This window comes from Sinocyclocheilus anshuiensis, unplaced genomic scaffold (assembly GCF_001515605.1).
Source record: "Sinocyclocheilus anshuiensis isolate Anshui unplaced genomic scaffold, SAMN03320099.WGS_v1.1 scaffold122, whole genome shotgun sequence".
In the NCBI taxonomy this organism is placed as follows: domain Eukaryota; kingdom Metazoa; phylum Chordata; class Actinopteri; order Cypriniformes; family Cyprinidae; genus Sinocyclocheilus; species Sinocyclocheilus anshuiensis.
In genome coordinates, this window is record NW_015544153.1 from 1,782,864 (window position 1) to 1,800,226 (window position 17,363).

Sequence of the window (17,363 nt, forward strand, 5' to 3'; positions counted from 1 at the left end):
ATGCAGTGGGCAGCAGATCTGAATAAACATACTGTATCAGCATGTCATAAAAGAAAAAAACATATGTTAGAAATGCTCTCCTAATTGACACTCTGCTGTGTCTTTCAAGCATAAGCCAAGAAACACTTCCTCACGACATGAAAGCCCTTTTTAGATCTATACAGAAAGTCCTGACGCTTCCTCAACTGTAAGTCTGAGAACACCTCTATGATCTTACCGAGCTCTTGGATTAACATAACAGGACTGCATAACTTACAAACTAGTTTAACCAGCACTTCAGTTCAACTTCTAACAGAGTATCTGATCTGTATGCACTTTCCGAAGAACTTCAGAGAGAAATCACTACATAAGACAAGATCAAACATACAGGAGACAGAGGAACAAGCTACACAGAAACCTTTTCATGTACAATATGTGTGATGTGGTGTTTAATATTCGAAATGAAATGGAAATGTACCCCATTTTTAAGATGGATATCCACCGTATCAAATTTTTAAATGCATGTTAAAATTTCCCCCTTTCATTTTTTTACAAGTGGTAGAACAATTCTGCTAATTCTGTTTCTGATCACAGTAACAGATCCACAAAGTGGAAAATGAGAATATTGGTTGGCTGAATAAATTGTGATCTTTTGTTTAATTAAATAATCCTGTGTGTGTAGAGAATCAGTAAAGCCCAGGTGAGAGTGTGTTCAGTGTTATGTGAAGTGTGTTGTGCTGGACGAGAATGTTCTCCCACATACCACATTGTTAAGTGCTGCCAATTATTACCAAACCTACATTATTCATGAGTCTATTATTCATAAAACATTAATGCATTATTCATAGTGTGTAAAACATCTTTGTTAATGAGCATATTGTTCTATGGGTTATTTATAGAAATGGACACGGAGCAAACACGTTCAAATTGTTATTGTGTTTATAGGGAGGATGCATTTAATAAACATGGTACAGAGGGTTTATGCAATTTCATGAAAGTCTCCCTCATGAAATCAGAGATAAAAATATAAATAACAGGGATGAATAGAGCGGTACAGCTGTTTCTGACCCAGCTGTCTGAAAGAAAGAGAAATGCTCTTTGGGATTTGTAGTTACTGAACATCAGAGTATTTTGGCTTCATAAAGGCATATGGTGTTTGTTACATAACTGTTATCAAACACTTCCCATAATCCTAGAAATCCACATTATTATGAATGACACAGAGAAAGACATGCATGCTTTCTAAAGGAACTATCTCAGGAAATATCCACTTTCTATAGAAAAAAATGTGTGTGTATATAAATAAATATATACAGTGGGTACGGAAAGTATTCAGACCCCCTTAAAAACGCTCGTTCTGGAGCCACTAAAGGGTCATGGTTAGCCGCTTGCTAGTGGTAGACTGTTACATTATAGTACATGAAAGTTCACTTACCACATACACAGAGTAAGGAGAGATGACTGATAGGACAATGGCGAATGATTTGCAGATACTGAGCACCACTGACAAATATCTAATCTTGTAAAATGTGTGGTAGCGGCAGTATTGGTCCGCAGTATAGCGTCCGTGTGATCGCGAATCACAAAAGTGAAAGTAAAATGAGAGCGCGCATTTGAAAGCGGTTTCAATGCCCTGCATATTAGTAGCGGCTCCCTGATGCCCGCAATTTATATACAGTATAATTACCCAACGATATAATTGCGAGAGAAAGTATTGAAATATTTTGTATCCTCCCATCTCGTAGGCTATTTATTCCCTTTAGGGGTTCTGTAGTACACTTAATTTCCTTTCCGAACACGGAACTGGGATGCGGCGTGATGTCTCGTGATGTCTGATATATGATATATATATATACTAACTATATAACTAATAGTAATAGAGCATAACATTATTATATATTGATTCTGAACACAAAAAGACTTTCAATAATTCTAATACTTCAACAATTCAACACTGACACAAACGGGTGCACAACACAAGCATTGGTGAAACTTTAACTACTATTTAAACGTGTGGAATAGAACTTTTAAACAACACCTTGTTTCTTTTCACCTCCACTTTTAGTCATGAGCCTCTGTTATTTTCACGTCTGGGCTGATTTCCTCTGAACCGCGAGCCAATGAGCCGTGAGAGAGTTTTAGCCTAGTTTTACACACACCACAGGTTCGGCGGGAAGAACAGAGGTTTTGCGTGTTGTGGAAGCAGAGTTCAGGCGGGGGTCGAGAGTGAATGGCTGCAGCGCTCTAACAAAACTCCTCATGCAGAGTAGAAAACAGAAGAACTCATGCCGAGATTATGACCTTTTGTCACATGTCAGAAAAACACACACGCATGCTTACTTGACTTTTGGTGAACTCCTATGGGCTTGTGTTTTTATTGTTATTATTTAAGCTGAAGAGTCTTTATGTTAATATACTTTCGCCTATTTCCATTTCTTATGCAGATGCATATACAGAAAAATACTTTCAAAACATTGTTCTGTTTGTTTGAACATTCCAATCAGCCTGACAAGAGTTCAACCAATAGTGTTGTTGGCTTGGAGCAGGGCTATCTGATCAGCCAGCCAATGGCAGAGAGGGGAAGTATTTTAAGAAATCAAAAAGTCACACAAACAGTATTTTTGAAATGTTTGAAATGACAGACTTCAGCTTTAATTAAACTTTACTATGTTGATTTCCTAAATAAGTGTTTTCAAAACAATGTTTCAACCAACCGGACATTTTATCCAATAGTGTGAGTTGGGGGCGCGGCTATCTGATCAGCCAGCCAATGGCAGAGAGGGGGAGTATTTGAGGAAATATATTTTAAAGCAGTCTGTACTTTTTTGTTATTCCATTTGAAATTACACACTTCAGCTTTAGTTATGCTTATAATAAATTCACCCCAACATTAAAATTTTACTTTTAGCAGTTTAGAAATTAAAAACTTCAGAAATTAATATAGACATTTAGTCTGTTTCTGAATCTTTGTCCAGTGTTTAACAACCCAAGGTCCTTAACCTCAAAACTACGACTACTCCCTCATTTTCTAACATTTGTATACTTAATGCACTGACAATACCCTCGAGTGACCAGCGAGTAAATGATTTAATGAGTACATGACCAGTGAATGAATGAAAAGCAACAGTAATAGAGCACAATTTGTGTCACATATGCCTGGATTAATAAACATTTTCATTAAAAAAAACAGTTCATCCATAAAATTCTGACACAATTTACTCATCCTCATGTGATAAAAATATCTGCTTAACAACAAGTGACCAAGCGCGTATTAAAACTTTTCTATCTTTAAAAACACTGTGAGCAAAAAACATACAGGTACACATCACGGAGCTGAAACACACAGATGCAGATCACAGCATTAAAGCTAATGGTGACTAAGCATCAGACCCACAACACTCCTTTTACATCAGGCTGACCTTGCAGAAACAACCAATACCAACACTGCTGTAAACAACATCAAATGATTCATTATCTGACACAGCCTTAGACGTGTCCAGCACTGTACTAACTGATTTCACACATCCTATCTAAAGAGATCCACAACACATGTCCAACAAAACAAAATGCATCATAAACGCTCAAACATACACATACAAGCATGCTTGCATCCCTTTGGGGATAAAGATGTAAAACCAACCATCTGTTTAATATTTAATCTTATCCAGCTTATTAGTCCTGGCATGTAAATATGTAAAAATGAACAATGCAAAACCTCACATGACATTGAGAAAATATGCTCAACCAATGATCCACAGCTTGCGATGACTGGTAACACGGCTAAGCTTCACAAAGCAGCATCAGCTGACCCTAGAACAACTTGCTCCTCTGAAAAATGGAAACGGGCATAAGACAACGCCTTAAGGATATTGCACAAAGAGAGGATACAGATACGATACAGTCTTATATTGAGCACAACTGGAACGAGCATGCAGTGTTTCTTACTTTCTCTGTTCCACACATACTGCACATTCCCTACAAATGACCTCATGTAGATGATCTCACACACACGATAAGATATTCAGGGCGAGCTGCTCATAACAGTAAAAATGTAAAAGACAAAAAATATAAAATATAGAGATACTATATTCATGGGTTATGGTGTGGTACTCCAACAGATTTAAAAGAATACCATGGTAGAATATCAAAAATAAATAAATAAATAAAATACAGTACCATGGCCAAAGAATATTAAAAACGAGTAATACCATGGTGCCATGGACTTTTTTGGATTTGTGCCATGGCAGTACCATGTAAATACTATGGTAAATGAATTGTAGTACCTTAATTTTGAAATACTATAGTATTGCCATGTGATACCGTCATTGTACCATAATAATACCACAGTACATTTTTTGCAATGGAAAAAAAACATGGTAATACAATGATACCATGTCCAAAGGATATCAAGGCACCGTTAAACATTATTTACCAAGCATTTTCACACAAATTTATGAAGTATTTTCAACATGCACCATTGTACCATGGCAGTACCAGGGTATTGTTGAAAACACCAGCTAGTACCACATAAATACTATGGCACATCATTGTACCATGGTACTACCAGGGAAGTTTTTGTGATGAAGAGACAGCTATGGCCAAAAATATGGTGATACTATGGTTCCATGTGCAAAAAAAAAAAACAACAACAACAAAAAAACAGTAGCGTTTTTTTCTGTTCATTGCTATTGAACTCTATAAGCAGAAATTTGGACCCTTCTACAGTGTGGATGATTCTTTGTTCACCGGTCCAACACATCACAGCTGGAAATATTTCAGGCACGTGAGAGCCCAGGTGAACCCCAGCTCCAGGACGGTCTGAAGCATGAAAAGTACCGAGATATAATCAGGAGCGCACTTCAGAAGAACTATCCTGGAGAGTGCAAAGGCTACGGATACAATGCAACACACGCAAAACATACATCCTGTTCTTTGTGACATGAACAAACTATTCCCATGCACCTGAATACACCCTATCTCAGGTCAAACAAACAAATCACAAAGCTTTAGGAAACATATGTTCCAGGAAATGTTTAAAATCCACTAAATGACCACTAAACTTGATACAGCTGCAGATAATTAATTTGTTTGTAAAGTAAACAATACCAAGGTCAATAATTAAGCAGAATACAGATATTATAAGAGTCCATAAGAGGTAAGATAGTATTTACGTTTCACGTCCTTCACCGTTTTCAGGGCAGACTGAAGCCTTTCCAGCATGTTGTCCTGATCCAGCTTCAATCCAGCTTCAAATCCAGAGAATTCCTGATACTGAGACTTTAATCTACATATAATATTACAAAACAGTGAGGAAATTGAAAAAAGAAGAACTGTTCAGGTGTTTTTCCCCCCTAGAGCAGACACTGAGGACGCTTGCACTGACAAAACTGAACTGAGGAAAAGAGAGAGGGGGAGAGGGTGAAAGACTGCAGAGAGAGAGAGAGAAGAGAGAGAGAGGGAGGGAGGGAGGGAGGGAGGGAGGGATGGTGAGTGAAAGCAAATAAGAATGATTTAATACTATACTGAATCCTCTCACAAAAGAAGCATCATGAGAAGAAAAGTGTGTGATATTTAAACCATATATTGGGATGTCTAACAATACACACACACACACACACACTACTGTTAAAAAGTTTGGGCTAAGATTTTTTTCATATAGAAATTAATAATTGTATTCAGCAAGGATGCATTGAAATGTTTATGTCAGATACGCTTAATTTAAAGAATTCATTGAATTTTTATGTCTGATGCACTGTCTAGAAACTTTTACGTAAACATTTGGTTCTATGAAGTACTGTAGCTACGTAAACTTGGAAAATGTAACAAAATCATAAACATCCAAAGGTCAATGGTTCATTCTTGCAAATCTCTGTGTTACAGAAGAAACAATAAGACCCAAATAACAGTGAACAAGTACTGAACTACTAAACAACTGAACAAAGCGCAATGCACAAGAAAAAAAAAGAAAGAAAAGAAAACAGGAAAAACTGCCCACTTAAGAAACTGTTCCATTTGTTGTTTCACAAATACAAGAACTGCTGGACACAAACCATGACCTCATTTGGACTTTAACTTATCTAACATTTATAGTACGAACTTTACCCCTCAATATACAGAGTAGTGAGGTACAAATCATACATGTACATTTATGACTTATTAAAAACAACTGGAAACGTCTTCAAAAATAGAGTGAAAGCCTCAAATCAGCAAAGCCTCAAATCAAGTGAAGGAAATCATAATTAGTCTGCTAATTAAGGATTTTTTTTGTGCACGTGTTTATTGCAATGACACAACACAGATGACCAACATGCTTAACGGGGTAAAATGCCCTTTATCTTGAAAATATTTTTTCGCCATTCACCTGGCCTCTAAACATGGAACAAAGCAGTATTATATACTCTCTTACTCTGTGATAATTACTTTATGCAGACAGAAAATAGGATATATATTTCCAGAACCCTGGTTTTGATAAAAAATAATGTTGTATTATGTATAAAATGTTCATTTTTGGCTTCCAAATTCCAGAATAACCAAAGATAAAAACAAAGGTCACAAGGTCACATCCAGTGGCCAGAAATTATACATGCATGTCATGCCCAGTCTGTACTTACTTCCATTCATTACATCCTGGGATGCGATGACAAACCCGAATCCTTCTCCTGGTCTCCGTCTCAACTCCACCTCCATCGCTCTGGAAGAGATCGCTCCCCTTGTGTCTACATGGCTTTTGGATACTGCACCGAGATTAGAGGGAGCAGTACGACTCCACTGAGCAGGTCCGTCCTTGACTCCTATCCAGTCCCGGGGCTCTAGGGTCAGGGTCACGGGCACAGAGTCCAGGAAGCTGGTGCTTTGGACCAGGTTGGGGAGGTCACCGCATGCCGAGGAGGGAGAGAGGGTGCTCTGGCTGGGCACAGCAGCATCGGAGGAGGGCGAGGTCAGATCAGGGGTGCCCAATGAGGGAGGTTTCTTATAGGCATTTGGTGAGCCTGGGGAACAAAGAGAACCTGAGAGAGAACAGGATGATGGGTGATAGAGGCAGGATGTATGGTGATCTGTGTAACGGTATAAATATGTCATTTTCTTGATATGATGTTTTTCTATTTATATAGAAAACATAATAAATCTAAAAATACTTAATCAGAAATATATATATAATCAATGTGCTGTTAGCTACTTGCATTATACATTATATTATATTATATTTATGTAGCGTCTGGACCAATCAGACACACCATTTTTCATTTGATATATATAATAATGATATAAAAAAATAAATAAAATATACTGTTTTTTATCTATGGTTTGTATGCAATTGCACAATTATTCTTAATTGCTATAGACATTGTTAAAATACCAATAAGACATTCATAAATAATCATAACAAATGTTCAACAATTTTAATGTAATCTCACAATGAATATTCATTTTTCACACTAAACATAATAAAGTTGTGTTGCCTAAATTCACGTGTAGCATTTATGATTTTTACTCATTTATTTAAATTAAATAAAACAAAATTGTAAAGTGACCTTAAAATAAAAATGGACAATTCTTATGTTTTTTTTAATGGAATATTATAAAGGATTTATTCATAGACGGTGTGGAGGACACTCACCTCCTTAGTAAACCCTCCTTATTCATAGACACTCACCTCCTCTGTAAACCAGTAAGACCACCTCACCCTGTTTGGTATGTTCTTGCAGCACTCGCTGCACCTGTTCATATGAAAAAATTCATATGCAAGGATTAAAATATGGAAGCTTAATGAGGGAAAAGCTTCAGAAAGAGACCCGAAGAGTTAATGAATTACCTGTGCGAAGCTGAGGCTCTGTACATCAGCGCCATTGATTTTAATAATAGCGTCCCCTGGCTGTAGGGAGTGGCATTGTCGTCTGTCCCAAACTCTCTTCACCACCGCCAGTTGCCCTCCCTGCCCCCCAGCCGTCACACTAAAACCCATACCCCCTCCCTCACTCCTGCCCAAGGCCACAGGTACCAGCTCACCCCCTCCCCCGCAGCCTACCCCAAATGGGGCTCCAGGGGACCCTAGGCCACCCGGAAGAGGCCGCGGGGGATTGTTGGCTGGACACCCGTTGAAACCACAGGGTGGGTGCTCGGTTGGGGGTGCAACAGCAAGAGATGTTTGGGGCATTGGAGGCCGCTGGGTGCTGGGTGCTCCTGGCGGGGCGGTAGGACCCACCTCAGGCTGTGGCAGCAAGAGCACAGCAGAGGAGAGATCGCTCTCGGAAGACTTGGAACTATGATGGGCGTGAGACGGAGCTGGAAGAGAGTTGTTGTTGTAGCTTCGGACAAGGGAAGCTCTGGATGAAGAGTGGAAGAAATAAATGCTTGTGTAAAAAGAACAGCATCAATAACAATAAAATAATAATTATAATAGTACTGTAATAATAATCAATAATGAACATGGTCATGATATTATTATTATAATTATAACAATGTTTATTAATTTTATTTATTTATTATTATTATTATTACCATATTCTTCTTCTTCCTCTTCTTCTTTATAATAATAATAATAATAATAATTATTATTATTATTACTATTGAACATGGTTATGATATTATTATTATTATTAACTGTGCTCAATAATGATAATTATTATTAATAATAATCCTCATCATTAATAAACATGGTTAGAATAACAATTTATTATTATTATTATTATTATTATTATTAATATCACAACCATGATCACAATCATGAATGAACATGGTTATTTATTAATAAAAATGATAATAACTCAACCAGTCTGAAATGTCATTCTGGTTACCTGCGCGTGACAAATGAGCTGACCTCCGTATCGCTATGACTGGAGCTCATCCTCTTTGATGGAGGAGGGGCATTTGAAGAAGGCACTGCCCCCATCCCGAAAGTCCCTCCCACTCCATTTCCATTGGCCACTGAGTATGAAGGCTGGGTTGCTGTGTTTCCATTAGCATCCAAGGACTCTTTCTGCATGCGGGGGTAGAAGTTGTTGTGGTGGGACATGGAGAGGTTGAGGTTCACCAAGCCAGGCTGGTGTCCATCAGGATGTTGGACCTGGGTTTGAGCAGAACCAGGGGCCGCAGAGTTGGTGCTGGTTGGGACAGAAGGGGAGGAGAGGCTGGTTTTGGGGCAGCCATCAGGGCTGTAGAGCATGGGGTAACCTCGACGGAGAACCACGTCCACACTGTGACCCATGGGGACGGATTTCAGCATTTCTACCACTTCTTTATGGGACAGACCCAGCACACACGAGTCATTGATGTACACTAGGATGTCCGCTGAGAGAGAGAGAGAGACAAAGCGAGAAACATTTCTGTCATTTGTATTTACGTATGTGGGAAATCATAAGCAATCAGATTCTCACTTTTTGAGTACAAGTATTAAAGTGGTCATATAATGAGGAATCAAAATTTCCTTAATCTTGTAAGTTTAAGAAGTTCAGTGTACAATGAAAACCTGCTGTAACTTCCTGCCAGTCGAAAAAGACAATTTATTGAAACTAATGTTTGAAAGGGGAGGATGAAGGCTGTTAACAAGGTCCCTGATCACTACAGTCTGACCTAAAGAGTTTGTTTGACACATTGTTTTGTGGGACAGAGAGGGTTGAAAATGGTAATGATAAAATAAATAATAACTAAAATCAATAGACAATATATTGATTAGTAGTCAAAAATACAATATATAATTAGTTGATAATTTATCAACTAAACTAAACCAAAATAAAATAAAAACTTTTATTTTGGAACAAAAATTACAATCACAGGGGATTTTTTTAAGGTACTCACTTACCCTTTAAGGATAAGTGAGTGTGTGTGTGGGTTTGTTAGTACACGTGAGTGGACAGTGTTGTGTGTAAGAGACAAGCAGATTAAAACCTACAGGCCCATCTGGATTAAGAGCAGATTCAAACCATGAGACCTTCCAAATCATCAAATACACACACACACACACACTAATCTAATCCAGAGAGAGAGAAAGAGTGTCAAGGGATTTCCTGCCTAAAATAAAAGTGAGGATTGGAGGGATAGATTAAAGGATAGGGAGAGCAGAAAAGCAAACAGCTCATGCTTCTGTGGTAAAATCTATCTTTTATCCATTTGATCCTTTTCTCTCCCCTGGTTTTTCTGCCATCTATAAATTATCTGACTTAAATCCAGATCTATGGGGCTTTTTGTCTTCTAAGCATAAAAAGAGGATGTTAAAGTCAGCAGGACCATTACATCACATATGATTCACAACGTCCTTAAGAGCCCCCTGCACAAATCTATGTGTGTCATTATTATATCTGTCATAAATCTATAAATATTTAAAGAACTGACCGTCGAAGTGCCATCTCCTGTACTGCAGATTTATACAGAAGCAGCAAAAAGCAGAAGCCACTTAGCAGTTTCCAAAAGAGAATACTCGTGTTGCCAGGGTAATATGAATGCGGCATGCAGGAAAATCCTCAATTCATTTTTTTTCATGTCACCAAATTTCTATTCAAATTTTTAATTGTTCTCATTGTGAAATTAGAATAAAAGTAGCCTAATGAAAACATTAAATTTAATTTACATATATCTCATTTATAGCTGATGCCTTCCTGAATATGCCTGGGCAAAGTGTCATTATTGAGGAAAGACATAAGTAACTTAACATTAAAAAGAATGCTTTATGTCATTTTTCCATTTTAAATAACAAAAACAGCTTTACTGAATCATCATCATCATCATCATCATAATATTCCTGAATATGCCTGTGCAAGGTGTCATACTGAGGAAAGACATGAGCAATTTAACATAAAACAAGGTCATTTTTCTTTAAATAACAGAAACAGCTTTACTGAATAATAATATATTAATAATAATAATAATAATAATAAAAATACAGTATTTTTACATGGCCATTAAGAAATATTTGTACCTCAATTCACCCACCATTGGAACATGTTGCAAACAGCTTAGAATTTAAAAGTTTTAATTTTAGATCCTAATCACTTCAGTTTTAGTTTTTTGTGTGGTTAGTGCAATACAGTGTGAGTTGCATTTGTGTTATAATTATTATTTTTTTTTTAATGACACTGGGTTAAACTTAACCTGTTTTGAGTGCAGACGGGCCTCCAGGGGTGACGCTGTACACCTGCAGGAACTCTCGAGGTCTACTGCCACCCACAATGTTAAAGCCAAACCCACGAGGCCCTTTCGACAGGCGGGTGTGTATGGAATAGCCCTTCAATTCAGATGGTTGGTCTGTGAATGCAGGTACTAAATGAGACACACACACACACACACACACACACAACAAACAAAGTAAGTATCTAAACATGGGATGGTAAGTCTACAGAGTTTTAACAATGCCTTTAAGCCTAAACGACTACACTAGTGTTTCAGGATGAAGCTGACTGCTAAACAACAGTGCCATCTACTGGGATGTGGGTTATTCTAGTTATACTCTGTATAAATTGTTCAATCACACACTTTTTATATTCTAGAGTGTGAAAATGTGCAGTACTGGCAAAATGTGTAGCATATGACAAAGCACATTGTGAGGATACCGTTTCTCACAATGCAATGCACTTAAATTGACTGCTTAATTAAACACGTGGCATACTACCTTCTGAAACCTGCAAAATGTATATGGTTTCACAATAGTAGGCAGTATACTGTATAAACTACACAATATTTTTAACACTAAAACTTTTTTTCTCATGGTTAAATTAAAATTGAGGGATTTATGCACATAAATGTATTCGCACACGTGGGCTTCGTACACGTGTGCATACTAACAGACATAATGACTTCTGAAGATCACTCGGCTCAGAGGGAATAGCAGACATGACCTTCTCAAATCTAAGAGAGTGTGCTTTGAGTGATAGATAACATTAAAGGAAAAAGAGAGATGAGAGGAGAAAGCGAGCAGGGAGAGACGAGGGGTATCATGGATAAGGCTTGAAAGGCAAAGGAAACAAGGGATATGATGAAGGCGTGAGAGAAAGACTAAATGGCTGTAGGAATGTTTGTCATTAATCTTTGTGTGAAGACTGCAGAGAGAGTGAGAGTATATTTGGGGGTTAAAAGTGGAGAGGAGCCAAGCTCACACACACGTGCACACATATACACTTACACTCCGTCTTGCTGACAATCTCTTTGCCCTGAGTCCTTGGGTCAAGCCAGCTTGTGGTCTTTGAGTTATGGCTGAAAAATGAGAGAGACTTTTTTTCCCCCACAAGGTTTCATCAGCAACTTTAAGATGAAATACAACAGCAGTTCTTACAGCAATATACATTAAGCGGACTTAATTTTCATAGATAAAGGCAAAAATTATGCATTCTTCACTGACGCGCATCTTAAAGTTCAAATGTCACCCTTATTTTACACAAAATTGCATCAAAAATACAAAATATCCCTATTAAGCGGACTTAATTTTCATAGATGAAGGCAAAGATTATGCATTTTTCATTGACGTGCATCTTGAAGTTCAAATGTCACCCTTTTTTTATACACAAATTGCATCAAAAATACAAAATAACCCCATAAGCGAACTTCATTTTCATCATCATCAAAAATGCTAAATAATCACATTTACTTCCAACATGATAACTGTACGTCACCCGCTAAATTAAACATTTCTCATTGATGCACATCTTAAAGTTCAAGCGTCGCCTTCGCATGTCAAAAATCTAATGTGACATACAAAGGCATCATGTCAACTTTGAGTATAATCTTTGATTACTGGAGGACACAAATTACCTTCTGTCTCTATTCGTGCTCACTCTATTTCTCACAATGCCGTCTTATTTTTTTCTTTTTTCTCCTGCTGACTCACTTGATGTAATAGGGTTCACCCGTGTCACTGAACACCAGCTCCCAGTTTTCAGGCAATGCCCCACCACGTGCTCCGTTCTCCATGGCAACCCCTCCATCCCGCCCACTGCCTGAATCCCAAGTCTGATTAGGTGAGACTATGGTGGTGGGAGGGGCACTGCTGGCTCCTGCAGACCCCGCTGGGAAACAAAGTACAGTGAACATGACATGAAATTTAGCCGTCTTGTATAATCTAAGCAACCTCAGGCCAGCGAGAGGTCACGCTGTTCATGTTACGCTCCTCTTGCCAGCTCTAATATGAGAAAGGCATCAATCCTAAATACAATTCCATAGTTTTTATTGTCAAAAACATAAAAAAATGCAAGCATGTCCTGGTTGAGAAGACATCCATTTGTGTTCAAAAACTAAATGCAAAATGGTGATGTGAATTCAAGTCAAAACCAGAGTTGCTGGAAGGTTCAGCATGTCACACAAAACTCAACACACTATATATAGCACACAATATTTAAACAACAACAAAGTAACTTCTCACTGGCTTTTGTCTTATGTTAGGCTTTAAGTTTTACGTTAGTTTTAACAATGGCTTTTAGAAGATAATGTTATTGTCTGTGTAACAGTGGAAAGAGATTTTTAATTTTTCGAAATAATGACCCTAAAGGGAACACATATAGAGGAAAAATTAAAAGGACCCAAACTTGTGCCTTGGGGTACACCATAAGTAACAGATCCTGATAAAAAAAGAGAAGTTCCCAATCTCAACAGAAAAAGTTTCCCAAATATATTACTGTACCATGAGATAGGAAGTTGCTTGCATTTAAAAATACTTGTTTAAGAAAAAAACTCAGCTAATTTCAAAATAAAGGTGGATCCAACAGCTGAATACCTGAAAGACCAGAGTCTTCCTCGCTGTTGTCACCTTCCTCCACTGCCTTTTCCAGGTTGCTGAGCGATTTGCTACGAGTACGGAAGTTCCTCAGGAGATTTCGATGTTCCTGGTAAGTAATGGGGGGGCTGTCAGGACCGATGTGGACTGGCCGAGGTGTACCATAATAGTTCCCTGTGATGACAGAGTTATTTTAGAAAGGGCCTCTATGAAGCTACAATCGAAAAACTGTTCCAACCAGCAAAATTTAAAAATAATGACTTTTAGACACAATGTATTACATGCGCTAACTGAAACAGTCCTTTACAAGATCCATTTTCTACCTAAAAGCTATTGTCCCTCAAGTCAATATTTTTAAGCAGCCAAAGAGCCGCTTCTAGAATTGTGGACCTGAATACGATAATCAAAACAGCTCGAGTCAGGAGACTTTGGAACTTCAAGATTTCCATTTTCAAAAACACATTTTAGCCAAAAAAGGCATAAATCCATCAAAATACAAGCCCTATCATGAGCACACTATTAACTTTGCCAAGAAAAATGGTTCCAAAAAAGCAATCAAATTTACACTTACCTGACATACAGACAAACATCTAAAACCACTAGTAAATTTATTTATAATTTAATACAAAATTCTTCATTAAATATTATATTATCAGCATAACAATTTCAGTGAAATGTTAAAATTAACATGAGCTATTCATGCCCCCTTTTCCTGTAGTGACAACACATACTCAAACTGGCATGAACTCCACAAGTCTGGCAAGAGCTCCATAAAATCTGTTGATCCATGTTCTCCTGCCTGATTTGAGTGAATGTTCCAAAAGATCATCTTGTACTTCAATGGAAGCAAGAAATTCTGACCTTTTGTACTAAGGACTTCACATGATCAGTCGTAAATTTGCTTATTTGATTAGTGACCTAGAAATAGCGCAGAATTACTTTTATGTCATAACATTTTTGAATTTTTAAAATGTTCAAAATCCTAAGCTTTCCTCATTTAAAATAGATCTTTTGGCTAAATTTAAAAGCCATTTCCACTGTTGCATGTGACCCCAGTGTATCTTTCAAAGTAGAACTTCTTGTGTCGCCAGTTTTAATGATATAGTTCTAGTTGTACATTTTATCAAAAGAGGAATTTTTCCTGCTCCTGGCTTCTGCTGCCCTAGATCACACTATTTAAAACCCTTAATCACAGCTGTTATGAAACTAATAAACTGGCAGGATGTTCCAGAGCTCTTTTAGCAACCAGAACAATGGCGAAAACATGAGATTAATCCACCTCTAAACATCTACCTTTAAATCTCCAAAATAAAACCACACAATATAAAAATGTTCAGGTGGAAAAAAAAAATACAATTTACACTCTAAGACCACTAGGGGTGCACAATCTTTCATAGCTAAGATATTTTACTCAGCTTTTGTACAATAGCTACATGTTTGGCACTTTCAGTGATATTTAATGCAGCATAACTCCCTCACTGCAGCTTATTTACAGCTGGAGAAAAAAAATTAAAAAAAAGAGAGAGAGAATGAGAGAGAGAGCGAATGGGGGTGGAGGGGTAATCAGAGACAGAGAAACTGAAATAGGGATTACAGAGAAAAGCCTCTTTTCTCCTGTACAGAGTGATAGAAAAGTAGGAGTGTGGTGTGGTTTCGGGCTGGAGAGATGACTCATAAGCTGCGGGGCATCACTGCTCAGGTGCTTAACTGTTTAGAAGCAGATCTCTTAGAAGTGGTGAACGCCTCACTTCTTTCTGGGACTTTTCCAAACTCCCTGAAAACTGCAGTTGTTAAGCCCCCTCTGAAAAAATATAGAATATGAAAAAGCTTCAAGGTGTCAAGTAGCAGTATTAGCACCTGTAGTACTTATCGAACCTCAACCTCAATTAGAGGATATAATTCGAAGTCAACAACAAGCAGGCCCCTATGAACAATCAACGTGGCACCAAAGGGGCGCTAAAAAAGACTCGCAAGAGATCTGGCGTACACATGAAGGAAAAATGATTGCACCTACTTCACTTTTGAATATTCTTATTGCAGATGCGCATGGTTTTGACCATTGCGCAAGGGGGGAAGTGATAAGAAAAATTAAAAAGCAAGCTCAGATCAGTAGGATCGAGTCAGTTAGAAATACCAAGGGTTCACACAAAACAAGGGGAGTCCTCTTTCAGCTATTATGCCGCCCGCAGTTGGAATCAGCTTCCAGAAGAGATCAGATGTGCTAAAACATTAGCCACATTTAAATCCAGACTCAAAATTCATCTGTTTAGCTGTGCATTTATTGAATGAACACTGTGCTACATCCGACCTGATTGCACTGTATTTTATGTATAATCATTTTCTATTTTTAACTGTTTTAAATTCATTTTAAATCAATTTTTAAATCATTTTAAATTCCTTGTTTTATTGTTGTGATTATTTTGTATGACTATTTTACTTCCTTTTATGTAAAGCACTTTGAATTACCATTGTGTATGAAATGTGCTATATAAATAAACTTGCCTTGCCTTAAAAATACTTTTGTCATTAATAATTTGTAATTATAGGCATATTAAAACAAACAATGCCAATTCTCACATTTCTAGAGTTATTTCTAGGGGTCATTAAGGTTTTTTAAGAAATTAATACTTTTATTCTGCAAGGATGCATTAAATTGATCAAAAGTGACAATAAAGGCATTTATAATGTTGGACGAAATATTTACATTTTAAATAAATGCTGTTCTTTTGAAGTTTTTATTCATCAAAGAATCCTGGGGGGAAAAAGTGCATCACAGTTTCCAGAAAAAAATATCAAGCAGCACAACTGATTTCAATATTGATAATAATAAGAAAATTTTCTTGATCACAAAATCAGCATATTAGAATGATTTCTTAATAAATCATTTGACACTGAAGACTGGAGTAATTACAGCTAATTCAGCTTTGCCATCACAATAATAAATTACATTTTATAACATATTTAAATAGAAAACAGTTATTTTAAATCACAGAAATATTTCACAATATTATTGTTTTTGTATTGCATTTTTGATCCAATAAAGCCTTGGTGAGCATAAAAGACTTTCAAAAGCATGAAAAACAAATCTTATCGGCCCAAACATTTGAACAGTAGTGTATATATAGTGAAGATTTTGGCAAGATAAGGAAAAATCTAAAGGACTAAAAGTAAAAATGGTTGATACTGACATGGTCAGTGATTGGACCATGACATTTACATCAATCATCAGCCCTTCTACTGTTTAAGTTCCCCAAAACAGGTTTGCATAAAAACCATAAAGCCAATTTTATGTGGGATCGAGATGGACATAATAGGTGAACATCTTTCTTTCCTTTTTTTAAATACAAAGGAAAGTGGTGCAGCGGCAACAAAAACACGAGTCAGTGGAAACATATTCATAAATCCAAGAGCTGCAACTTTGAAGGATGTCATAGTGTGAATCTGCAGCTGTGTGTGAGACCCTTAATAAAGACATCAGCAGGCTCAGACATCAGTCTGCGTTACATGCTTCTTTTCTCACCATTAGGGCTCTTTTTCAGCTCTTTCTGCTGATAATGTTGGAGGACAGAACCGAGCCAGCACGGCACTTTTCTCCGCAGTCTGGTGGGTGCTTCTCTTGATTCTGATTGGCTTGAGCATTTGGAGCTCTGACATGACGCCCTGACCCTCACCATGTGTTCGCGAGCAC

The 17,363-nt window shown here is 37.4% G+C and overlaps 1 protein-coding gene across 1 annotated transcript in view; it reads right to left on the reverse strand.

The window, feature by feature from the left end:
- The window catches only part of LOC107695301 (membrane-associated guanylate kinase, WW and PDZ domain-containing protein 1-like), a 41,032-nt gene that overhangs the window by 6,945 nt on the left and 16,724 nt on the right, over positions 1 to 17,363 (reverse strand). Inside the window, exons 5-12 of the mRNA XM_016495162.1 lie at positions 13,676 to 13,849; positions 12,794 to 12,971; positions 12,092 to 12,162; positions 11,065 to 11,232; positions 8,775 to 9,267; positions 7,793 to 8,303; positions 7,634 to 7,697; positions 6,591 to 6,986 (exon numbers count right to left, since the gene is read on the reverse strand). Of these exons, the coding sequence (XP_016350648.1) occupies positions 6,591 to 6,986; positions 7,634 to 7,697; positions 7,793 to 8,303; positions 8,775 to 9,267; positions 11,065 to 11,232; positions 12,092 to 12,162; positions 12,794 to 12,971; positions 13,676 to 13,849 (2,055 nt within the window). The remainder of the gene's footprint in view (positions 1 to 6,590; positions 6,987 to 7,633; positions 7,698 to 7,792; positions 8,304 to 8,774; positions 9,268 to 11,064; positions 11,233 to 12,091; positions 12,163 to 12,793; positions 12,972 to 13,675; positions 13,850 to 17,363) is intronic.